This window comes from Pelodiscus sinensis, chromosome 5 (assembly GCF_052426305.1).
Source record: "Pelodiscus sinensis isolate ZL-2025 chromosome 5, ASM5242630v1, whole genome shotgun sequence".
Classification (NCBI taxonomy): Eukaryota; Metazoa; Chordata; order Testudines; family Trionychidae; genus Pelodiscus; species Pelodiscus sinensis.
In genome coordinates this window covers 31,463,037-31,489,927 of record NC_143056.1, presented here as the reverse complement: position 1 = coordinate 31,489,927, position 26,891 = coordinate 31,463,037, and the positions used below count along the sequence as shown (strand labels likewise).

Sequence of the window (26,891 nt, the reverse complement as noted above, 5' to 3'; positions counted from 1 at the left end):
AAATTTTTGAAAAGCTATGACTTTTGAAGAGTGACGGATTGATAGAGTTATAAAGTTTAGCATTAATTATTATTCTCCCTTTATAACTTTTCTAAAGTTGAGGAAGTTTTGAAAAGTTACAGAAAGGACAAATAAAATATAAACAAAAAATGGAAGAGAACCTAGACATCATCCATTCTAATGCATTCAATAGGAAAAAAAACAAAGAGAAAAGGAGAAAAAACCATAAATTAAACAAAACTGCAATTTGAAATGAGGTAGACAATTCTAAATTTTCCAATCTTTCATGAAAAATTGCACTGTTTTCCTAAAATGTTCCAATGTTGATGAAACCATATTTTTGATGCATTAGAAGAACCAGAATACATTTCACCCTGTTTGAACTTTACTGCATTAACTCTACAGGCAAGCAGATTAAAAAGTGATAAAAACTAATTAATCATTACTGTTAGTAGACATAGCACAGAACACACACTGCAAGTCAATCTGAGGAGTAAAGTGGTGGTGCCATTTTTACATATACTTATGACCCTAATTTTACCAAAATGTATGCTCCTACTTAGGTTTAAATAAAGTGATTTGCCTTACTAACATCAATGAACCTATTCAGAGTATAAAGCAAAGCATGCACATGAGTCTTTGAGGGATTAGGTAAATGTTCAGTAAAGACTGGATACAGAAAACTCTTGCCCATAACATTGCTATATTTCCCAGGGTTCTTTAAAATATAATTTTATATCCTAGTAATATAAACTGAATTAATTGTATAACTAGCAACCAATTATCAAGTTTATGATACAGGACACTGATTTTTGTTATGTCTTGCATGTAATTATTGAAAATGAATCACCCACTTATAAAATATCCAGCCAGTTATTTCCCCTCCCTCTCATTCATTTTTCACCATCTATTAAAAATAGTTCTCTCACAGCATAGGCTTTTTTTCTGGGACTTAAAGACAGCTGGGAGTAGAGAAGGGTCATTGACTTCTCGCAGCCACTTACTATTTACTTAAAAATACCCTATGCTGGGATCATTACCATGTAATGTACGAGGGGTTGTTTGTTTATTTTGAGGCATTATCTCAAGGGAGGTTTAAATATAAAGAAGTCATTGTTAATAGTTAAATAATGTAAGGAAATAAGCTGGAAGTTGTGGCATTGTTAGAAGCTTTTTGTTCAGCTTACATAAGAAAAAGTCAACTGTTTAAATAAGGAAATTTATTTCCCCCTATGAATTACTGAGGCTGGAGTTGAGGTTTTGCTCCTGACTAGTGTAATAACTTGTTCCCCTCCTCTTCTAGAAGGAAACCTTGTGCAAGCACAATAATTAAGAATCACCTCATGATGGCTACTTACTGTCTGCGAGGTCTGTGCTCTTTGACAGCTGTTCTAGTTCCCAGCCCAGGTGTGCAGACTCATTCATGCTCTGTTTTTGTGCTATTTCCAGTACCATATTCTCTTCCAGCAACTCTTCAATTCGCTTCTTGTCTGTGTCCCGGTCCTATGAAAAGAAGACCATACACATGGAACCTCATGCTAAGCTTATTAACTAGAGTGCCTGATCAACCTCTTCATGTTTGCTCAGTTATTACTAGGAGTGATACATGCACTGAGAGTTTAACAGACCCTCCCTGTATACAACATGTGTGTCTATATTAATATACACATCCAATATTAAGAGAGATTCCTCACAGATCCAAGATTAAAGCTACCACATAGATGGCCTAGATCCCAAATGAAACTTCTCCAAGTTCACAGTTACAAAGATCCAGGGTTTTGGTTCAGGTCCATCTCTAATTACTTATAATACTAAGTGGATGCTTTAAGATATGTCTAATAGCATCAAGACTGCATAATTTCACAACTAACTTGACACCACTTTTTGACACTATCTGGGCTTTACAATACGCTTTCTGCTCTTCCTAAAGCTGAAGACAAGCATCACAGAATCAGAGATATTTTTCCTCATTATTTGAAATGCCAAAAAGTGAAATCTTTATATCACATCATTGCCACCTTCAAAGCTTTTTAACAAAGAAACTGTAAATAAATGGAAAATGAAATCATATAAGGTACTTAAAAAACCTAACCCTATCAGGTGCTTCGTGAGAGATTGTTCAACATTTCCCACTAGAAGTCAGTTGTTTACTGCTGATTGACAAAATTAGAATTATTCTAATGAACAGATGAAAAATAGGCTCATATATGGAGAAAGCTTTCCTCTAAAGTGAGTGGGTATTGAATGGGCAAGACTTTAGAGAGTGTTCCCAGTTCTTTAACTGGAATAACAAATAGGTACCGGCTTGTTCTCCTTTTCTCTCTTACACCCTCCAGCCCCATCCCTTTCACCTTATAAGACACCTGCATCAGAATGACATTTACATGCATGATGTTTGTATTGAAATTGAGAACAACCATCTCATTTGGGACAACATATTTTGGTTGCTCCACATGTCACATCATGCTTCTTCAAGGTATCTCAGGATGAGCACCCAAAATTGTGAGCCACTTTTGAAAATCCTGAGTATCGTTTGTTTGATTAATTTACAATACAATGTATACTCTGAATTTAGCATAACACCGTGGGTCTGACCAATTCCTTTATGCCAACAAAATCTTTTTCAGGTGAGTAAAAGACCATACTTCACAAGAATTCAGAGCAATGAACCCATAACAGGAATACTAGTAATTAAAATACTGCATACAAAGTAACATTTTTTTTATGTTTAATGCAGTAATACCTGTCCAATGTTATTTACTAGGCTTTTTAGTTGTGAGTGATAAACATCTAGATTTTAAGTCTTTCATTTGTGTGCAATGAATAAGCTCTTTTTCTCTGATTTATGTAATGTTCAATACTGAGAACATTTTATTTTTTGCAGTGGTCAATGCCTTACAGAACTGCTGCAATAAATATATATTTTATATCCAGCAAGAGCTAGTTATATTTTCTAGTAAATAAGGAAAAGTTATTTACTTGTTCCTGTAAAATAAGAAATAGGGGCCACCAAATGAAACTAATGGGCACACAATGCATAGTCAATCTGTGGAACTCCTTGCCTGAGGAGGTTGTGAAGGCTAGGACTATAACAGGGTTTAAAAGAAAACTAGATAAATTCATGGAGGTTAAGTCCATAAATGGGTGTTAGCCAGTATGGGTAAGGAATGGTGTCCCTAGCCTCTGTTTGTCAGAGGGTGGAGATGGATGGTAGGAGAGAGATGGCTTGATCATTACCTGTTCGATTCACTCCCTCTGGGGCACCTGGCATTGGCCACTGTCGGCAGACAGGATACTGGGCTGGATGGACCTTTGGTCTGACCCAGTATGGCCATTCTTACGCTCTTATTGTTCTAGCAGTTGTTTATTGCAGCAGGTTTTTACATCCTATGTGTAAGAGATTTTTTTAAAACTAATACATTCTAAAATCACTAACACCAATGAGTATGGCTTCAATATTTTATTGGTGATATATGCTCATCTAACCTGAAATCATTTAAACTGTTTGCTTCTCCCAAGCAGACCACTGACGTATTGATACATTTAATTGTAATCAGAGTGTCATGCTGTTTTAAGCATAGACAATGAATGGCACTGACACAAAGTTCATATGGCTTAAAACATGGTAAAATATTGTAAATAGGATTTACTCCAATAGATTATGTAAAAGAGTATGTAACCTAGTTTAAAACCAAAATTTGTTAAAAATAACAGTTAAATAGTGTGTACCAGTTCTACATCATGAAGTTTGGATTTCAATTGCAAGTTTTCCTTCTCTAGTTCGTGCAACTTATCACCGCGAGCTCTTGCTACCGTTAACTGTTCTTCTAGCATGGCCTTTGTTTCAATTAGTATGATATTGTCTTCTCTCAATTCCTATAACACAAAAAGAAAAACAGCATATAAAAAGTTAATCTCCTAGTTTCATAATATTAGGTTTCAAACAGACAACTTTCAATATACAGTTTGAAAAAATATAGCACATCTATAACAAGGCCATTCAAATACTGGATATTTAACTATGAATAGCATTACCTCTAAAATTTCAGTTTTACATATGCAGATCCCACAAAAGCAAAGATTTACACTTCAAAATGTTCCAATATCAATGTTGGTGAAGCACTTGGGAGACAAGAGTGCAAAATATAAATAGACCTAGACCTTTAGAGGTTACAGGCACATTTACATGAAAAGGTTCTTTCAGCAACTAGCCAGAAAGAGTTCTCTTTCCCTCTCTCTCATGTACATGGCTTTATTTCACGTAACGAAGCAGTGGTTTGCAATGACCTTAAAAAGCTGGCACAATCATTAATTGTATGAACAGTTTTAGGTCAGCGGCATTTTGGGCTCTTTTTGTAGAGCATAAACCAACTTGGATCTGCAGCTACAGCAGTCCTAGTACAACTCTAGGAACAAGACTGGTAAATTATATGCTGCTCTCCTTTTGTCTGAACCATAACAAAGTAAAAACTGCAGCAGCATCGATTTATGTACCTGTACATTACCTCCAGAAATAATGCATGTTCACAGGATAAAATCTGGCTAACGTTCCTATCCAGGCCATAACAGCTTTAAATTGTCTGATTCAAGGCCAAAAAAGAAAAAAAATAGGACTGCTTATTTTTACCTTTAAGTGCTTTTGATATCGGAAATGCAAGTCTTGCAATTGTCTCACTCACAAAGTGACAACATTTGAAAGATGGGGAAGAGCAGGGTGCTACACATCTCAGTAGACCCACTAAATCAACACTCAGTAAGCAGTGCTCCCTCTAAGCTGTGTGCTTGTGCGTCTGCTCAGGAGAGATTCACATGCCGTCCAACTGATTAGCAGAGAGCCCACTACTAGGATTTTTGTTTCTATTGGTGGTGCACATTTGCACATGCCTCAATGCACATAAAAATATTCTACATATGGCTGGAAAAAATTGGCACATGTATGGAAAAGATTAGAGGGAACATTGCTACACAGGGGAACTGCGGGAGGGGGGGAGAGTGGGGACAAACACCACAGCAATTAAACTAATATTTTTATTAAAACAAGGTTATTTTCCCTCCAACATACAGGAAAAATGGAATATGCATACATCCCTGGTTTGACAGGTTATTGCTGAACAATAACCTTCAAATTACAAAGCCTCAACTATTATTAGTGAATAAGCTGACTCACCCAGACAACAAACCTTCAAAACACATGGACTACTGAAAGGTTATCACTAATGAGTAAGGCCTGTTAGCTCACTGGACAAGAGATGCTTTCCCATTTTTAGAAGGGTACACTCAGTGGCCTGTAAGTCTGATAGCAGCTCAGTAAGACTCACTCCCAGGTCTCAGTGAGATCTGCCCATTTCAGAACATAGTTTACACAGTCTGTTATGAAAGAATGGGCTCCCCCTCACCTGCCATAACATGAATACAAACCCAGTAGATACATAACCCTTAACCACAAATTAAACAGAAAGCTTACAAAGGATTTCACTTTATCCCAGATTTCTCATAAAGCCAATGGGAGGAGTCAGCAGTTGACAATTAATCTTCTGGTATTTCTTGGCATTCGTAGACTTTTCTGCACTGTGCAAAACACTAGCAATTAGCTACTCAGAAATAAAGAGTGTTGTGAAGATGTACTGCTATTTCTTGAAAATAGCTTTGACAGGAAAAAAAAATTAATTTCTGCCCCACAGAAAAGAAAAATCCCTGGTTATTATTGCTACTGCTTAGAAGCAGCTCTTCTACCCACCTATTGTGTGAAGTGGCTTTTAAAGCCCCAAAACACTGAAACTGATTAATGCAAAGCTGTTGCAAAACTTTAGATTAATGTGGGTTTAGAACAATTGTACTACTAATAAAAAAATCCATGGAAAAACAATTCCGTTCACTCCTGGTTTTATAAAAGAGGAAGGATGGTCTTGTGGTTAAGGCTGGCCTGGGAATTAGGAATTCTGGGTCCTGTTTCCCAGCTGTGGTACAGACTTCCTGTGATCCCCTAGTCTGTACCTCGGGTCCCCATGTGCACAGTGGGGATGAGTGCACTCTGTGCTTCACAGGAGACACAATGATGGTGACTGCAATAGAGATGTCTCTGAGTAAGTGAATAAATAGAAAATGTGAAACTCTGATTTTTTTAAGACCTAAATTTTGGGCCAAGTTTGACCAGAGACGATGAATATGCTAAACTGTCTGATATCAAAAGAGATGAGAGTGAGTGGACTTAAAAAAAGGCAGCCTGCTTGGTGTAAGAGAAGAACCAAAAATACTCTCATTGAAACAATGGGTCAATCAGAGTATATAACAGACTATCCTACTCAGTCTGGACTGCAGCCCTGTGAAATAAGATGGTGTTTGACCTCATAAACATGGCCTCAGAATTACCTCTGAAACTGCTTACCAAGCAGGAAATGATTATTTCAATATCTCATGAAGAGTCTAACTGTGTGCCAAGAAAAGTATACACAAAACCAGTCTCTGATTGCAAATCACACATGGTTGGGACCCACAATATTTGAGAGATGGGAGGTAGCACCCTACATGTGCTTGAGGATTGAGGGGGAGCAACACCTGACAGATGAGAACGTTTATTATGACGAAAACTGTTGGGCCAACAATATTTACTTGCACCCATTTTCTGAGGTCATCTTCATAGTGCAAACTTAATTTAAATAAACTGAAAAAACAACAAACAGTCTGTTAGTCTTTATAGACTAACAAAACATGTAGATGGTATCATGAGCTTTTGTGGGCTCGACAATTCTGGTGCAGCTCTTCGCATTTTTTCCGCTGCTGTTTCAGCTTCCTTTGTTAATATACCAGGGGTATATTATAACTAATGTCACCACAGATAACCCTCGGGTAACCCAAGAGACCTGAGAATTGGTTTGGCTATAAATCATTCTTGTATTAGATAAGAAGAATGGCTAGGAGTGTTTTCTATGGGAATGAAGGTTTGTTTTCTTTCTCTTTTCAAAACCCTTACAATGGTTTTATAGCTATGTGTTTTTTTTAATCAAAAGAACAGAAGAGTTTTCTTTTTCTTTTTTTAAGATTTACTCAGCATTGCTCAGACCTTACCTCAATTAAATTTGTTTAAAATATGCATGCTTCATTTAAATCATTGTTCTGGGGGTAGGGCTGGGGATGAGGGGTTCGGTATGCAGGCTACCCTGGAGAGAGAGGACTACTCCAGTTCTCTCCCAACGCAGCATCTTGGGGCCAGGTAAGAAGCATCTCTCCATGGCTGCTGCAGTTCCAGAGGGCTTAGCAAAGGGAGAGGTGCATGACCCCAGCTGGGGCAGATTCAGGTTCATCTGACCCCTGTGCACTCCCCAGCCAGAGTGATGAATGTAGCAAACTGTGCATTTCCCCCTAGCTCTCTGAAGAAGGGGAACAGCCAGTAATGTTCACATACAATTTGGGGGGAGAGACTTCAGCTCCCTCCACCTTATCTAAAGGGCACCTGAAGGGTGGGAGGTTCGGGGCTTGGGCAGTGTTTTGGGCAGGCCTCTAGCCAGCCCCTTTCACTTGCCTTGGTGCATTGTCTCTTTTCTGTATGGTTTTCTGGAAAGCAATCCCATTTTCAACTAACAAGCACAGGCACATCCCGTTTTCCTAGCACAATCAAACCCTTTGCTTGCTTTTAGTTATGATAAGATGAAGCTGTATACCAAATTTGGTGGTTAGCTCTTGCAGGAGGCGTTCTTGAACAAACAGACAGACAAAACTCTCACATATATATTAGATTTATATATACGACATTCCAAAATCAATTTGATGAAATTTACCTTAAAACTAACTTAAAATATCCAACAATTTTTTATCTTGCCTTTATAAACATCTCACTGAAATACGCCACAGAATTTGGTTTGCAGTCTTAACAACTTGGGACCTAATCCTGCAACCATTTATGCCTATGAGTAGACCAATCAAAATTAAATATTGGCATAAATATTTACTGGATTGGGGCCCACTCTGTTTACTATTGAACTGAAACTGGAGAGTTTTTATACACACACTCTCTCTCTCCATATACCTGATGTTATGGAAGTCACTCCTACTGAGCTGTAATAATGTTAACAAATGCCCGAGAATAACTGAACCTTACATCCATCAAACTATATGAAAATGTAAAAGAAGTGCTTTTAAAAATGTTCACAGGAATTACTTTCCATCATCCTGTGGGGAAATTTATTGCAATTGGGGGAGGAAAGAAATGCAAGTAAGACTCCCTGGCCTCTGAAAAGAATCTGATCTCCTGGAGCTGCAAGAGACTCAACGGAGAGGAATGCAGCAGCAGGGTTTTATGTTGGCAGGAACCACCTTCTCAGAAGAAGCAGCACTGCCCCTGCACATTGATAGTTATGATCTCATTAAGCCACCACAGGGGCAAGTCTATAGATTGCATTTGCATTGTGTGTTGTTAAGGTTATAATCAAATTAAAATAGCGTTTGGTAATTCTGGTCATGAAAGACACGGACAGAAAACATTCACCTGCTCAGACATGTCAGGTCTCGCTTGCAGTAAGGCTTGCTCCTTTGGCACTTGTTCTAAGGCAGCTTCTAAAATCTCCCTCTTGCTATTAGAGACTTGGAGCCTGTGGTTTAAGGAACTATTCAAAGTCTCATTCCAATTTCTCCACTTGTACATCATGTGAATTGTCACACATGGTTTGCCCCCCACATGGCACTTTCATGACTACTGCCTGGAGATGCCATTCTTTAGAGGCAAGCTTTCATGACTGTACTTCAAGGACCTGAACTAGAAGCTTATAAAGTGCCCATCATATGTTTTTTCACTGAAATGCATGCAGTTAAAGGACCCTCATATGTCCGTTCAATTACTGACTTTGCAGTGTGTTTTCACATTATAATAATGTCCCAGAGTTCTTATTTTACTACAAAATCATGGCCTGCTTTATTCATCTGTATTTTGATTACTCCATCAATGTGAAGTTTGCTTGAGACTCTCAGACACTAAGGGTATGTCTACACTAGCCCCCTAGTTCAAACTAGGGAGGCTAACGTAGGCATTCGAACTTGCAAATGAAGCCCGGGATTTAAATATCCGGGCTTTATTTGCATGTTCCCTTTATTTGCATGTACTCCTCCTGGAATGAGGTGTAACAGATAATTCGAACTCAGGACTTGGTTCGAATTACTGTTTAACTGCCACATGTAGCCACGGGCAGTTAGTCCAGACTAGTGGCATTTAAAAATGGCGGTTGGCTGGGAACATGCAAATAAAGCCCAGATATTTAAAGCCCGGGCTTCATTTGCAAGTTCGAATGCCTACATTAGCCTCCCTAGTTTGAACTAGGGGGCTAGTGTAGACATACCCTAAGCGCTTAGGAAGCTACTTGTACCAATAAGTGTCAGGAGAGCGGGGTGGGTCACCTTTATGCTTTACTAGCATCTCTCATCCTCAAGTAAGAGATTAGAACAAGCTCCCTGTTCCAACACTGCAAGTGGTTCTGAGGAAACTGTAAATCCAGCTATTTTTCTAGGGGATGACAGGAATGTGAGCAGACACAGGTCTGATTCATTACACCTCTCTTTAAAGGACAGGCAGAGAAAATGGAAGAGAAACTGAGAGATAACACTGGCTGAATTCTGGCCTTATTACAGCCCCTTCACATTGGCACAGCAACAAAACAGGGCCAGAATCTCTCCTGGAGAATTCCCTGAATGCAAGAGCAGCACAAAGCCAAAGGAGACAAACTGATGCTGCCCTTGTACAGAGCACCCACTCTAGGAATTTGCTGGCATGGATAGGAAAAGGGAATGGCCAGAATGCAAAATACTGGCAATTTTATAATGTGAAGAGTCCAAAGGAAGCTGGGGAAGCTCCTAACTTAGGGCTTGGCAAGATGCAGCGTGGGGGCCGGATCCGACCTGCCGAACAATTTGATTCAGCTGGGGACTGCATCTAGCAGCTTTCTATTTACATCCTGCTGCCCATGCCACTGAATTTCCAGGCAGCAGCTCAGGCAACAGTATCCTATTTAAATGGCTTGTGGCTCACAGTCGTGGCACTACCTTGGCAGGGACTGGAGCCACAATTCCTTTAAATTGCTGGAGTAACCCTGGGAGGCTGCCAGGCAACAAGGTAGCTGCGGGGCTGGATGCCACAAGCCCTTTGCTATTTTTAATTCAAAGCCTCTGGCCCCAGACAAGAGTGAGTTGAAGCTAGTCCTCAGCCCGGTCCCTTCTGTGCAGGTCCCAGCCCTTCATAGAATCATAGAATGCTAGAACTGGAAGGGACCTTGAGAGATCAAGACCAGTCCCCTGCCCTCACGGGCACTGTCTAGGTCCGTGGTCACCAACCAGTAGATCGCGATCTACCAGTAGATCTCATGGGCTCTAAGAGTAGCTCTTGAGCCCTCTCTGAACTACGCGTCTACGCAGTACATTTACATTAGATTTCCTCATTTGAGGAGCAGCTACTCACTGAGCAACAACACAGGTGAGTAGCTGTGAGGAATGGTGGGAGCTGGGAGGTCCGGAGGGCTGAAACACCCCAGCAAGCTGACTGGCTTTCAGCTGAAAGAATCTGCTCCACGCTCCAGCTGATCGACAGCTTCTCCTCTGCGCCTGCCCACGCGGAGCTTGGTGCACCCTGGCTGAACGCCATGGCCAGCTGGCCGGGCAGCCACTTCTCTTCCCTCCAACCTGGCTGCCTTGTGCTCAGCCCAGGGAGGCTGCGTCTAGCTCCAGCTGTGCTGGAGCAAGCTTCCCAGGCTGAGCACAGGACCACAGATGCCCATCTGATGGACTGTATACGACTAGCAATCTCAGACTACAACCCAGACTTCAAGACACTGGCAGATACTGTTCAGTCACAGGTGTCACACTGAGACTTTGTTATTGGAAGAAAAAATATATAATTATCAATACTTAATTTTAGATTTACAAAATAGAGAAAAAATGTATAAATGTAAATGCTTCATTTGACATTTAAACAGCATGAATTAAAAATAGACCATTTATTTCATAACTATAAGCATATGATTTTAATTTTATATATTGCATAATTTAAAAATGAACTGTTTAACAGCGTGTATAAGGGCTGGGGATAGCAAGTGATGGACAGGAGAATAGAGAGCGCGGGGCTTCAATGAAGGGGCGGGGCTTCAAAGAAGGGGCGGGGTGGTAGATCTTTGCCTGTTCTGAGACTTAAAAAGTGATCTTGGGTGTAAAAATGTTGGAGACCACTGGTCTAGGTCATCCTTGATAGATATCTATCCAAACTGCTCTTAAATTTCTCCAGTGATAGAGATAACCACAACCTCCCTAGGCAATTTATTCCAGTGTTTAACCACCTTGACAGTTAGGAAGTTTTTCCTAATGTCCAGCCTAAACCTCCCTTGCTGCAGTTTAAGCCCATTGCTCCTTGTCCCATCCTCAGAGGCCAAGAAGAACAATTTTTCTCCCTCCTTCTTGTGACACCCTTTTAGATACTTCAAAAATGCTATCATGCTTCTGTGGGGCAAAGCTGGCCCATGACCAAGTACCACAATTCATTAGGTGGGCCCCTGTGAAAATTATTGCCCATCCCTGCCCTAATATATGCCACAGGACATATCGAGCCCTAGAGCAAACAGAATTAGAAAGGTGCCATGAAGGTGTAAAGTGATCTTTGCTCCATCCACCCCCATGTACCCATATGGATGGATGCTTTTAGAGATGCAGCACAAAATCTCACCTATGATGCCCAACCTCGACATCCAAGACAGAAGAAACAGAGGTGGAAGACTGAATGAGGGGTGGAAGAATGGAGAAAAGGAGAGCTCCATAAATTTTACATTAGAGATCATCAAGATAACTTAGCACATAGGAGACATAAGTTGTTAGTTTGAGGATTTTGCTAGCTATAGTTCTAGCCATAGCACTGAGAACCCAAGAACAGTACAATGGAATGGCTGCCCTTTTGCTCTTAGATGAGGAGGAAGCACTAACCTCTACCATGCTACCAGAACCAACTCCACTCTGCATATTTTGGGCAGCAGGAACAGACAAGTACAGTGGCTCAAGAACCCGCCCTGCTACTTAAGATGCACGGTAGGGTTAGCTCACAATGGATTTGCCAGTTTGGGGGAACATGAGAGACAATTTACAGTAACATCCAGACTCTCTCAGGTAAACTGTGAATTGCTGACACAGAGGAGCCTGCCTCAGTTTGCAACTTACACATTTATTACCCAGCAGCTTAGTGGCTCTATTTATAAGATACAGCAGACAGCTGGCCCTCCAGGCTGGCAAAGAAAAACAAGGCAAGATTGGAAGTCCATAAAGAACTGGCATGTTTTTAGCAGGGAGTGCTATGGGCATATGTTATGGTAACACTCCATTATCTCAAAGCCAGAGGCTCTGCCTATTTCCAGTTTGGGCCTAACCTTTAAATCAGTTGCAAAACTTCCACTGGCTTCATAGAATCATACGGTTGGAAGAGAGATCATCAAGTCCAACTCCTTGCTAAAAGCAGGACCAATCCCAACTAAGTCATCCCAGCCAGGGCTTTGTCAAGCCCGGACTTAAAGTCCTCTAGGAAAGGAGATTCCACAACCTCCCTAGGTAACTCATTCCAATACTTTACCACCCTCTTAGGGAAATAGTTTTTTTTCTAATATCCAACCTACACCTTCCCCACTCCAACTTAAATCCACTGCTCCTTGTTCTGTTCTTTGTCACCACTGAGAACAGCCTCTCTCCATCCTCTCTGGAACCTTCCTTCAGGTAGTTGAAAACTGCTATCAAATCCCACCTCCCCCGCTCTTCCTTTCCATAGAGTAAAGAAGCCCAAATCCCTCAGACTATCATCATAAGTCAGATACTTCAGCCCTCTAATATTTTTGTTGCCCACTGCTGGGCTCTCTCCAATGTGGCCACATCCTTCGTGTAATAAGGGGCCCAGAAATGGATACTGGCAGTCCCCGAGTTACGCGGATCCGACTTATGTCGGATCCACAGTTACGAACGGGGCCCGTCTCCCTGGTCTCCAGCAGACCAGGGAGAAGAAGCAAAGCGGCGGAGCACGCGGGTTGTCCGCTGCCCGCGTGTTCCGCCTCTTTGCTCCCCGTCCCCCTGGTCTGCAGACCAGGGAGACGGGGAGCAAAGCAGAGCAAAGCCGCCGAGCCCGAGGGCAGCAGGACAGCCACGGCGCGTCTGGGCTGTCCCGCTGCCCCCGTGCTCTGCGGCTTTGCTCTGGATGCCTGTGGTACAGCAGCTGGAGCGCTGCCGGTTGGTCCCGTAGCGCCGCTCTGGGCGCTACTGGACCAACCCGTCAGCACCCCAGCTGCTCTGCCCCAGGCGTCCTGATTCAGCCACTGCTGGTCAGTTTCAGTAGCGGCTGAATCAGGACGCCTGGGGCAGAGCAGCTTGGGTGCTGCTGGGTTGGTCCAGTAGCGCCGAGGAGCGGCGGCGCTACTGGACCAACCCAGCAGCACCCCAGCTGCTCTGCTCCAGGCGTCCCCAAGTCAGCCGCTGCTGAAACTGACCAGTGGCTGACTACAGGAAGCCCCTGCCCCGGGCTTCCTGGAATCAGCCACTGATCAGTTTCAGCAGCAGCTGACTTGGGGATGCCTGGGGTTCTTAAGTTGAATCTGTATGTAAGTCAGAACTGGAGTCCAGATTCAGCCGCTGTTGAAACTGATCAGTTTCAGCAGCGGCTGAATCTGGACACCAGTTCCAACTTGCATACAGATTCAACTTAAGAACAAACCTACAGTCCCTATCTTGTACATAACCCGGGGACTGCCTGTATAATACTCCAGTTATGACCTCACCAGTGCCGAATAATGGGGAATAACCTCAGCTTGTCCTCTCTCTTGGTTTTAGGGGGAAAAAGAAATATGAGATTAGCTCACAGACCTAAAAAGGAAGTGAAACTATGATGGGCAGAAGCCTGAAATGGCTAAACCAGAAGAAACTGTATTACTAATAGCATGAAAATATAGATGAAGCCCTCCACTTAAGGGCAGTTTCTCTGTTGTTTATAAGGCCAGCATTTGCAGATTTTAATGCCCACAGTTTGCTATCTGAATTTACACTTACATGGAAAATGCTGGTTAAATAATCAACTCTGGGATGTATACAGCTTGAAAATGTACTGCAATGAAGTTGCAAAGATGATCCAAACTCATACTGTCAAAGAACTGGGCTGCTACAGTCAGCCACATAGTGGAGAACCAACAGATCTCTAATGAGAGAGCTTTTCGGCACTAGTCTACCCCTGCTCTCACTAATGAGAGTTTCACCACTGACACTAATGGGGAAGCAGAGTTAGGCCATTGCCGGGTGCTTCCAAAAATCCCATCTATCAGGTATTTTCTGGAACGTCAATTTTCTTCAATCTGCAGGTAGAGTCAAATGTGATTACAAATGAAGCATGAATTGGTGAACAGCACTGGGAGAAATGAGGCAGGCACCAGAAATTTTTTTTCCTGATCTTCACTTACCTCCATACGAGCTTTATAGAAATCCACATCATGCAGTTTCTCTTTACACCGGACCAATTCCATCTCAAGTCTCTCGACTCGGTTTGCTCTTTCTCTCAGTGAGTCCAGTTCATCTCTATATGCTCGGGCAGAGCGTGCATCAGCTGCCAGGTGGATGTTCTGGGGAAAATGACAAACAGAATATAATAAAATTAACCCTCTCATGCTGGTAAAACTAACAACACTGCCCCAAGTCTAGACAAGCAGAAGTGAATGGTAGGCCAACAGTGTTCCAAAGTTGCAAATGTGGGGAACTCTTCAATAAGCCACCAAACTCATTGCAGAATTGAGTTTACAACTGCCTAAAATTGGATTCTTCAGTTGTCAATGATCCACACTGTGTATGCTCCAGGCATTAGTTGGTGAACTGAGCAGATGAGACCGGCTCTCACAAGCACTGCACTGCTCTGTCACAATCAGACCTATACATAACACACTGCAGTCAGCTGGTTCCATCATTCAAATTTCATGAGAAGCATTTTTATTTCAATATTGAAAGCAAAAGTGATGCAGTGTTACAATTAGAGAAGCCCCACTTACTTCTTGTTTTATTTTCTGCAGCTCTAGCACAAGCTGTTCTGCTTCATGCTTGGTGTCCACAAGTTGCTCAGACTTTTCTTCCCTGAAAATGATTAGGGAAACTTAGTATAAAACTACTTCAAGGGTTCCTCAAACAATACTTATGGTATGTATTAACATCATGCCAAGATGCAGGAGGTATGAGTCACAGGTGTCTACAAGTGTAATCTGGACATGAGACCTCATAGATTTTCTTGGTGCTAATCCAGTCTCAAAACTACCAAGAGCTACAGATGTTTCCTTGTAGTGCCTTTTGCCAAAGGAAGTTTGGCACTGTATCTTTTTTAATGATCATTTCACCTGCCACTCCTGCTGCCACAGCTAACACAGCCATTGCCCTTTTGAATATGGTAACCAATCTTTCCCAACAATCATTGCCAAGAGAGAGGAATGTGTATGCAAGTGAGGAAGGGAAAACTCAACTGGAAGCAAGAGTCTTTGAAAACTTACAGATGGCATGAGGTCGGGAAGGAACGAAGGAAAAGGGGAAGAAAATGTGAGGGATGTGTGAAGGCAAGAAGAGGAAAAGACAGACAAATTAATGGAGGCTTGAGACTGGTGGCATGTTAAGAAGAGGGAAGATGAGAGAAGGCTAGGCCAGCTACTTTGCACACATCCTTTCATTAAACAATACAAAAACAAACAAAAATCCTAGAAGACCAAGTGCTACATGTAGATCTCTCAGAAAAGTGGGCATGTTGAAGCCAATAGGCAACCCAATGCTGCAGATTGAGACTTATTACATGTTTAAGTGACACTGTTAGCAAGGAACCTGAGATAGACATCATTTCTCTACTACACCAGGCATTTAGTGACTCACAATTCCTGTCGCACCCTTCTCAGTTTCGCTCTCATGTCTGCCAGCTCAACACCCAGGTGCTGCTTGTCTTCACTGGAGAGTTGATTGGCTAGGTTTGGTGAAGAATCTGGACTAGATGTTTTCTGAGGACTTGATGGCTGCTGAGACTGAAGATAATCTCTCTCCTGAGTGAGATCCACAATCAGCTGGAAACATAGAGTAGCAAGTGGCATTTACAAGGAATAACAATTCATTACACTTATAGCTCCTTTCATTCAAGTAACTCAAAGTACATTGTAAAGGCAGGTAATTATTAGCCTACTCTACAGATGTGGAAATTCAGGCAGAGAAGGTTCAGGTGATTTACCTTATGTCACACACTGACGGCAGAGACAGCAGTAGGAACAGAACACAATTCTGATTCCCAGTCCTAGGACAACCACTGGCATGCACTACTTCCCAGAGCTTCAGATAAGGACTTTATTTTACTTAGAGTTTTTATAAAAACTGCAGCAAATTTATAGCTTTAATTAATTCAGAGTCAGATCATGAACGGTAGGAAGAGAGGTAAGTGAAGAGATCTAGGCCAGGAAGACTAGAGGTTTCTAGCAGATATGAGAAATAAGATTAACTAATGAGTCACAGATACAGAGGAAAGATGTCACTGGTGACCTAAGCTAGAGAGAAGGCAAATACTTTTGGAGGATAGAGAAGCTGCCACAGAGAAAAATGGAGGAGAAGTATAACAGAAAAAACCTTTGAAGAAAATTCAAAAAACAGAGCATCTTGTGTTTCCTGCACACTTTTCTTTCCAAAAGGAATTCTCTGTAGCTCAAGAATATAGTTTATGAGAGCAGCAAGGAAAGATTAAACATTGCTCTAAGGGCTACAATTTTTACAGATTTAATAGAAGAGATCAAGCCTTATATGAAACACAAGGAAAAGACAATAGAAAAGCAGAGCCTATGTCGGATCCCTAAAATAAACTGTATGAGAATATCTCTCATTCATACTTCTGTGCACTCATCTCTCTCATCAATAAGCCTCTTGAGATGAAAAACCATATTCCTTGAGAGAGACTCCAGTTCTTCAGGGGCCATATCTGGGAGCTCCAGCCACTGCAAGTCAAACACATTCTCCTGGTTATGAGTCACCTGCAAAACAAGAACAAGATACACATTTACCGGTTGGACCTCTCTCAACCGGGATTCCCTTGTCTGGCAACTTCCATGGTCCAGCAACACCATGGATGTTGCTGAACCAGCCAGACCCGGTGGAGGGCCAGAGGCAGGAGGCCATGTGGGAGCTGGGAACCTAGCCAGGCTAGTTTCAGGGAGGCCAGCGGCTGGGAGCCCTGCTGCAGGAGTCCAACTGAGCCGGTTGCAGTGTGGCCAAATGCCAATGGGCTCTGGTGGGGCAGCGGTCCGCTGCAGTGGGGCCATGATCTAATATGGCATGGATTTTTTTTTTAACTGTAATTCTCTAATATTGCTTTTCTCCAAGCGATGTTGCTGAAAACTGCACTAGACTAAAAAGGTTCTTTTCAAGTCACTATGTATCCACATTTAGGACTAAGCATGTTTTTCTTTGACTACAACCGTGTTCTTTATATTCCTTAGTTTGTGAATGAAATTTCTAGTCTGTGGGAAATGCTTTTAGAAGCAGATTGTAAAATATATGAAAAAGCTATTATCAACATCTTCTAACAGGAAGTGTTCCCCATCTGCCTGTCCTACTTTTGTTTTGTTTGCCTTTGCATGAGATGAAGCCAGCACACCCTGAGAGAATGTGCATTTTATACTGAGGCCTGTCAGGCGGAGGGCATTTGAGGAAAGCTTCACCTGAACTCAGGGAAGTGGGATGACAGCTGCTGTTCGAGCAAACATTATTTTCTTTTAAAGAAGGATTTGGAATCCAGCAGACAATTGTCACCAAATTATACCATTTTAAAAAGACTAAAATAATTTTTTCACCATTGATAGTATTTTCAAAAGCAGTTAAATTTTGTGGGTGCTTAAATCCCAATTTCAAAAGTGCCTCTGGTCTTTTAATGGGAGTTAAGCTCCAAGTAACTTTTGAAATAATACTCATGCTACTAAATAACTGAAGTGCTTTTGGAAATTTTACCTGAAGCCTCTTTTGTGTAGTTTTCTAAAACTACTATCAGTCTGAGCCAGTGCTTGGCAGTTACGACATTTATGACTGCCGCTCTGAGCAGTGATGACGCCAGTTACGTTTCCACCACCTAGTAATCTTTACCCTTTAATTTGTTTGCACTTAAGAGGGTGTATCTACTTGTAAGCTAGGAAATAGTGATCCCCAGCTCACAGAGACATACCTGAGCTAGCTCTGTTCAAGCTAGCATAGTAAAAAGGCAGCATAGATGGAGTAGCAAGAGAATGTGGCTTGGGCTACCACGTACCTAATGGGTTCAGATGGGCACATATTCGGCAAATAGCTGAAGTTGCCCCCCATGCTATCCAGGATATTTTTAGCCTGGGTATGTCTATGCAAGCTGGAAACCACACCTCCAAGCCTAATATACATTTCTCTGTGTTAAACCCATTAGTGCCACTAAGAAAAGTTAAGCTGTGGTATTACAAAGCAAAATAAACAATACTATTGAACCCACAGGAGAAAGGAAAAAAGAAAGAAAGCTTTAAGTGCTGAGAACTTACTTCCTGAATGTGTGAAACAATTGCAGCTTGAGTCTCAATATCCAGTTGTTTTATTCTTTCAATAAACTCTTCCTTTCTTTCACACTGCAAACAAACAAGAAAACAAAGGCACACTTCATTTGAAAATGGGAGCATAGCTCTCTTTCTTTGTTATTTTCTTTGAACACCTCTGCACAGCTAATAGGACACTTGCGACACTAAGGCTAAGTCTAGACTGCAACGCTTTTCCGGGATACCTCTGGTATGCCGGAAACGCAATGCCGTGTCCAAGGAACGTGCCCGCTTTTCTGAAAAAAGTAGACATGCTCTTTTGCCATCCCCGTAAACCTTGTTCTATGAAGCATAAGGGATATGTTGAAAGAGCAGGTTTTTCTGAAATTTGGCACCGGGCAGACATGCCAAATTTCAGAACAGCCTCTTTTGAAAGAAAAGCGGAAAAAGATATGCAAATTGTGATTCACAATTTGCATATCTTCTTCCAACTTTTCTATGTGGTCTAGACATAGCCCAAGGGCCAAACCCTCTCATGCTTACACTGAGTAGCTAACGCCTTACTGTGTGTACATGCTCTACAAGATCACTGAACTAACTGAGGAGTAAATGACTATGCCGTGAGAGTAAAGGTGACTGAATCCTGCCAAAAGTTTTTAACTTCAGGCTAAGTTAAATGTAAAAGAAAAAAAATAAAACAATAAAAACACAGGCCCCACAAGCAGAAAATCAAGGACCCACAGCGTATGTAAATGAGCAAAGTTCCACTGATTTCAAAGGAGCTACACCTACATAAACCAGCTGTGGATTTGGCCCTAACTTTATATCATTTAAACTATCTGATCACTTTTTGCATTTTGCTCATTTTGAGCAATGACAACAGATCAGTTGGTCTGCTTTTGATTCTGCTCACAAGGGCTTCATTTTTTGGTTCTTGGGCTCTAATTAAATATGTCTTTAGTAGAATGCCACAGTGGAAAATATTTAATGAAAAATAAATGACATTTTAATTACATAGCTTCACAAGTCTATTTCTATCAAATTAACTATATAAATTTTAAAAACAAAAGGCCATAAAATGACAGCCAGTGTAAATTTGGGACCTCAAGCTGTCAGAATCTCTAGACTGAAGAAACAGAGAAGTTGAACATTTCATTGCTTTCTGTTGATTCTCTTATATACTGTGCAGGTTTTGGCCCAGTTCTGAGTGGAAGGAGTACAGGTCTTTAAAAGGGAATTGAGGCTCTTCAGCTCCAACTCCTTACCGAATCATAACTTTTATTGTTTGTGTTAAAATGTGTTAGTAAGTATAAAGTTCTGAACAGCCAAATGAAGAGAGCACCACTCTGACATAATTGACTTGACATAACTGGGCAAGGAGAATGTCCTAAAGCATGACAAGAACATTAGACAGGCACACAAACAAGGTCAATTATAACCAAAGACTAGCCTGCAAAATTCCTATTGTCGGTTATGACAGTTTCCAGTGGAATACCAAACACAGAGCTCTGGTGTGCAGGACACTGATCCCTTTATTTGGTTAACTGTCATGAGTTTAAGGACAATTTACCCATGCATATTGGTTGTCTATTTGGTTTAACAACACAGCATAAAACCCTCACGCAGCCACAGAAAATTCCCATTCATTTAGGAGTTTCTATTTATACATAATATGAAAATGAAAGGTGCAGTTGAGTAAGATTCTTTAGAAGACAGTGATTAGATGTCGGTTTATCTATTCTTTTTGCACTCATGTACTTCACTATATTCCTACATATTTTAAGACCAAACAACCAATCTGTAATAATCATTAGATTAAGGAAATTGTTCAAACTCACATTCTGCAGAAATTACTGCATGCCAACCATTTGGATTGACTAATTATCAAAGCACAGGTTCAAACAGTGGCAAGGCAGGTGGCAAACTGAGGCTATAAGTTTATTATGCAAAATTTGCTCATTTTACTGCCCTCTCCTTTCCCCTTGTATTTCTGTTTCATCCACCTGTTGTGTCTTATAATTCTAGACCACAAACTGTCTGGGAACGGGGATTTGTTCATATAGCACTTAGCATAATAGAACTTGGATCACCGATTGGCACTTTTAAGTGCTACAAAAATAATAAGTGCAAGCATTGAAATCAGATTCAAATGACACATTAAAATATTTTGCAGTTCCATAAGCATGTTCACCTGTACAGCACAGCCCAACACCAACAGCAACATCTTCTTAATTTCATCCATACTTTTACCTACATTGAAAGAAAAGAAGCAAATCAGTCCACATGCTCAACATGAGTTACGAAAAATACCTGTATAAAACAAAGCAAACCCTTTTGGGTTTGAGAAATAACTTAGTGCTTTTATACATACACATACAAGCCTAGATAAGTTTAACGTGATTTCAGTGTAGCAAAATGGTTGTAATAGATTAACTTAATGGATCCTAATAAAGCAATCAGGCATTTCATGGTACAGGCATTCCATGGTACATGCACCAGCCTTGATCTCTCCTTCTCATGAAGAGAAAATACAGAACAAGCTTGGGGAAGGGATAGATTTTATAAGGAAAGACCCTCTGACAATCCAAATTACAGATTTTAAAAGTAATCACCATATCACTTCCCCACCAGTTAAAATGTGAATGCAGAAGAATACTAGTTTGTGCTTAAATTCATTCTCTCTCCCAGAGTGGCATGCTTCAGCGATGGGTTTTGTATCTATTCTGCAGGCAGTGTACACACGTTCAAGTGAATGCTCCATGTGCTAAGACAAAAGAAATGGGCAGCATGGAAAGGAGACTATTCAGTTCATGGATCTGGAGGGGAGAAGTGGCCTAAGCAGTTTGCTACTGCAGGGAATCTTCCTGTGACCAAGAAACCAGCAGGTATTGTTCCCATTCATAGGTGAAGAAAAAGAATACTACGAAAGAGAAACTGTTGTGGCTTTTCACCAAGTTCAGATCCTGTCTCAGCAAAATTAAAGTTTGACTCTTACTTCCTCGTTGGGGAGCAATAAAAAAAAGTTATACATATTAAAGATAAGGGATGAGGAAATTAGAAGAACAAGAGGTTCAGGCATAATTAAAGTTGCTGTTAAAAAAATGGAGGTAAGTTAAGATTTAAAATGAAGCATCCAGGAAATGCCTGACACAAACCATGGGAAAAAATAGGCAATGCATAGTTTTCTCTCTCATACCAATCTGTAAATGTATGCACTCTTCACACACTGTGTAACAGCAAGATAAACATTTTCACATTCTGCACCTCTCTACTTGGGTGTTCGATTGTTCATATCTATATACAGGCAAAGGTCAGAAATGTCCTGTTCACTGAGAGATTTTTGTGTGCAACTGTATTAATACACGAACATGCACCATACCCTTTTAAGGCTGTGCTGTGGAGTAAGTTACATGCATTTGCAGGACTGAAAGTAGAGAACTGGAGTGAAACTGATTAATCAATTATGCTAACCCACCATTTCAGATTAACAAAGAAGGCACACTGACCTAAATTAGCAAGCAGGTTGAGTTTCAACCTGAGCATCTTGCAATGCAGACCAACCAATGTTACTGTTAAAACAGGGGAAGAGCGCTAATGAAAGGATTATTCTGGAGGGTTTTTTTCCTCCCTATTTTAACAAAGGCCTTGAAGTATCTAAATGACGCATTTTTTGTTAGCTAAATTTTCCATCACAAGCCTGAAGACAAAAACCCAAATATTTTATATGAATCTATTCAAGAAGAAAAATGTTTTTTCAAGAGTGCTTCACACAAATTCTAAGTGCCTGATTTGTATGAGATTTGATTTATCAGTGGGGCTCCATAAGTAGAAATCTCCTCTTCCAAGAAAACATACTCAAGTAAACTCTGCCAGACCACAAGCTATCCTTCAGGTATTTTCATATTTCCCTTCAGGCTATTTAAAACCTATTTTCCAAAAAAGTGTTAACATCCTTCCTACATAAAAACAAGGTGCTACACTATTCATGACTCCCTCTCTTTTGTACAACTGTTTTTTTTTCAAATACAGGCAGTCCCCGACTTACGCAGATCTGACTTACGTCGGATCCGCACTCACGAACGGGGCTTTTCTCGTCCCGGAGCTCACGGGCGGCGGGTCGCCACCCGTGTCCTCCGGGGCGAGAAAAGTTTCTCCCGGTCTCCCTGGTCTGCTGGGGGGGTCCAGCAAAGCCGCTGGACCCCCCCAGCAGACAAGGGACACCTGAGCAAAGCCGCCGCCTGGGTGGCTTTGCTTGTTTGCCCGGGAGCAAAGCCGCCCAGGCAGCGGGACCCCCGCCGCCTGGGCGGCTTTGCTCGTCCCCCTGGTCTGCTGGGGGAGTCCAGCAAAGCCGCTGGATTCCCCCAGCAGACCAGGGACACCCGAGCAAAGCCGCCCAGGGGGACAGGAGCAAAGCCGCCCAGGTAGCGGCTTTGCTCGGGTGTCCCTGGTCTGCTGGGGGGGTCCAGCGGCTTTGCTGGACCCCCCCAGCACCCCAGGGAGACAGGAGCAAAGCCGCCCAGGCGGCATCCCGCCGCCTGGGCGGCTTTGCTCGGGGGCAAAGGAGCAAAGCCGCACGGGCAGCGGGGTCCCTCTGCCTGTGCGGATTTGCTCAGGTCTCCCTGGTCTGCTGGGGGGAGGGGGCGCAGCTAGTGCGCCCGCCCCCACCAGCAGACCAGGCTTTTGTTGCGGGACGCCTCGGGTAGAGCAGCTGGGGTGCTGCCGGGTTGGTCCTGTGGGAATGGGAGCTCTGCAGTCCGGAGGCTGCTCCAGCCAAGTTGAAGTGGTCACCCACCTGGGATCCCACTTAATCGATTAATTAGTAGGTTAGTTAACTTTACATTTAAGTGGCTAACTGTTTAATCAGGATTTTATACCCCTAGTTATCACTACAAAGAGATTTGTTTGACAGAAATGATAGAAATCTCACTGTAAGATCTCAGGAAGTCAAGGCACTTTTTGTTTTTGCTACGAAATCAGAGAGGATCCAGAGAAGAGCAACAAGAATGATTAAGGTCTAGAGAACATGACCTATGAGGGAAGGCTGAAAGAATTGTGTTTGTTTAGTTTAGAAAAGAGAAGACTGAGGGGGGACATGATAGCCGTTTCCAGCTATCTAAAAGGGTGTCATAAGGAGGAGGGAGAAAACTTGTTCATCTTGGCCTCTGAGGATAGAACAAGAAGCAATGGGCTTAAACTGCAGCAAGGGAGGTTTAGGTTGGATATTAGGAAAATGTTCGTAACTGTCAGGGTAGTTAAACACTGGAATAAATTGCCCAGTGGAATCCCCATCTCTGGAGATATTTAAGAGTAAGTTAGATAAATGTCTATCAGGGATGGTTTAGATATTATTTGGTCCTGCCAGGGGGCAGGGGACTGGACTAGATGACCTCTCGAGGTCCCTTCCAGTCCTAGTATTCTGTGATTCTATGAAGTGGCTGAGTGAGGTCAGTGTTAGAACTTGCTTAGTTTACTTTGTGGTAAAAACTAAAAGTGCCCTGTCTTCAATAGGATTTTACAGCAGGGCAGCTTTAATTATCTTGCAATAAATACGTGACTTTTTTTTTTTTTTTGGCAGTGAAGGCAAAGCTAGAGTTTAGGGGAAGGAAGGAGAAATCAAGAGGAAGATTCTAGAGTAATAGCTAGCTCTCACAGAACCCTTTGCTGTCAGAAGTGTTCCAAAGCAGAGTTTTTGCTGAACATTTTAAATATCTGATGTTGTGTAATGCACCTCTGCTACACACACTGAAGGTCATGATGTATATTAACAGTTTATACTTTACTGACTGCACAAATGTTTTAAAGACAATGTGTTTTCAAGAAATACATTTAGTTCTTGGAGCTTTTCCCATTTCACTGACAGGGAAAGTGAGGCACAAAAAAGATAAGTGGTTTGCCCCAGGTTACACAGCTAATCATTGACTGGAACTAAAACGGTACAGTACCATGTACTCAGACACAGATGTGAGACTTACGTACAGTACCATGTACATTTTGGATACAATAATCATTGAACAAAAACAGCTATTGTCCTCTCCACCTCACAACCTGGCAGTACTTTTCAAAGAATTGATTTGAATTAACGTAATGAGGTGGTGAAGCCATAAGGGACCATGCTGATAAAACAGATATATCCATAGGAAAGGCACAGCATGAGCAGTCACAGACATGCATCCCTAGGCTGCTTACCAAAATGTCTCAACACTGGACTAAATGGTTAAGGCGGCAGTGCCCAGATCAATGCAGACCTTGGGATCCCTGCTGAGATTGCCAGGAAGAGTGCCACACTGCAATGTGGATACTGGCTGCTGGGAACAGAACTGAGATGTATGCACTCATACGTGTGGGCCAACCATCCACTGGCCTGGAGCGGACTTGCACCAGCAACCAAAGAGAAGGGCTCTAAATTCAATACAACAGCATTTTTCACCTTGTTGAAAATTCCAGGGCAGCTGATCCTACGCTAGGTTTCTGAGCCAGCAAGGCAGCCAGTGACCTGAGGATTTGCAGAGAGGCCATCTGCTCCCAACAGTGGGAAAAGGCCTTTAGGCTTTTATGAAAAAAAAAAAAAAGAGGCTCTGGGAGCCTCTTTCTGTGATGTGGGCCCAGAACAGCCCCATGTTTTCTCAGGAGAGGGAGGGTGAGAAACAGATGGTGGGATGGTGGGGGAAGGCGGGGAAGGAGATTAGGAGACAACAACAAAAAGGAGGATAAAGGTAAAGAGAAAAGAAGAGATATAAATGGGGGTCGTGAGGAAGGGGCAGGAGAAGAAACCTAAGAGAGGAAAGAGAACATGCAAGCATAGAAATGGTAGATTATGAGTTGGTACATTTTTTATTTATTCACATTCCTATTCTGTATAAAATTTCCTCAGGAGAAAACAGAGCTATAATGTGTTTGTGTGGCAGAGATTAACATCCAGCAGACGTTGGAGCAGGTGAAAAAGTGGGAAAACACTCCAGCACCTATTTCTTCCAGTCAGAACAGAGGCACAAATTACATAAACCAGAACTGTACAGTTAACATTTTAACAGCAGTGTATTGGTATTAACAGGGAAAAACTGTACTACATATTTTACAAGCCTTTGTCTCCCTAGACAGTTATGAAACAAAATAAGGAAGGAAATCAGGCATGAAAAAATATACCAGTGGGAGATTAAATCTTTTATGATTATAATAAAAAACATTTTCTAGACATTTATTATCAGGGACTTTTGGCTCACTCTCGTTCAAGGACTTAATGGCCTTTAATTTGAAAAATGCACAGAACCTGCAAAATGTTTCAAGAGGACGGAAATGAGCTGTACATCTAGCACATTAAGTTACTTTTTTACTCTTCTGGAAGAAGCAGCAAAGCTGAAGACCCTGAAAGGCTCAATTTTTAAAAAAGGTCATGTTTCAAAATGTTATTTTACATCAGTTTTTGAAGTAGGAGTACAGCAATGGGCAACCAACACTAGTGAGTGGGCCACAAGAGTAGCCCTCTTTCATCTCAGTGGGCTGCATCATTGCCAGTAGTGGGCAACCTGTGACCCGCGGCCCACTGGGGTTCCACCTCTGGCCTGCACACCCCCTCCCTGCCTCCTTCCCCCAAGACACTTGTACACTGGAGCCCTGCACTTCCTACTTCGCCCCCTCACTCCCAGTACTCTGGGAGCACCATGGATCTGCTGATTCATTCTCTATCCCTGCTCCTCCGCCATCCTCCCAGAGCTTGAAGAGCAGTCCTAGTGCCCCAGTGCACAAGAGGCACATGGGAAAGCGTGGTAGACAGGGCACCCATGGGCCACAGGTGGAACCTCAATGGGCCACATCTGGCCCAGAAGTCGCTCATCACTAAGTGTACACGTGTGTGTGTGTGCACATACACACAACTTGCTACAAAGAGGAAATTATAAAAAAGACAGCCATAGTGTATATTAAGGATGTCAACGTGTAGTCAACTACACAATTCACTGATAAGACCAGGCTTATTGGTTAATCTTGTCAACTACACACAATGCCTCGCCCCCCGCTCGCCCTGCTGCCTCTGAATCAGAGGCAGCAAGTGGGAAGAAGTGAGAGCTGGTGTCTGTGAGGCTCCCCATGAGTACTGGATCACCTCATCCCACCTGCACTATTGCCTCCGCTAGAGAGGAAGCAGTGCAGATAGTGAGGGGGGTAGGCTGGAGTGGATACATGCAGGAAGACAGCTTTCAGGCAGGCTCGCTGCTTGTGCTGGCTCCATAGATCCCCCCTTGCTGCTTCCTACAGAGACAGCAGGGGGAGGAGAGGGTGGCGGGAGCAGGCAGGAGCCAGTGCTGGGGAAGCCAGCTTAAAAAATGGTTCCCCCAGCATCAGCTCCATGGTGCTCTCCCTCCCCCC

The 26,891-nt window shown here is 42.2% G+C and overlaps 1 protein-coding gene across 5 annotated transcripts in view; it reads right to left on the bottom strand.

Annotated features, from left to right (window-relative positions):
• The window catches only part of CCDC88C (coiled-coil and HOOK domain protein 88C), a 141,332-nt gene that overhangs the window by 50,451 nt on the left and 63,990 nt on the right, over window positions 1-26,891 (bottom strand). For all 5 annotated transcript variants that reach the window (XM_075926709.2, XM_075926710.2, XM_075926711.2 and 2 more), the window contains 8 exons: window positions 20,722-20,780; window positions 18,540-18,623; window positions 16,875-17,015; window positions 15,883-16,067; window positions 15,024-15,105; window positions 14,445-14,603; window positions 3,730-3,876; window positions 1,359-1,503 (listed from right to left, as the gene is read on the bottom strand). In XM_075926709.2, coding sequence (XP_075782824.2) covers window positions 1,359-1,503; window positions 3,730-3,876; window positions 14,445-14,603; window positions 15,024-15,105; window positions 15,883-16,067; window positions 16,875-17,015; window positions 18,540-18,623; window positions 20,722-20,780 — 1,002 coding nt within the window. The remainder of the gene's footprint in view (window positions 1-1,358; window positions 1,504-3,729; window positions 3,877-14,444; window positions 14,604-15,023; window positions 15,106-15,882; window positions 16,068-16,874; window positions 17,016-18,539; window positions 18,624-20,721; window positions 20,781-26,891) is intronic.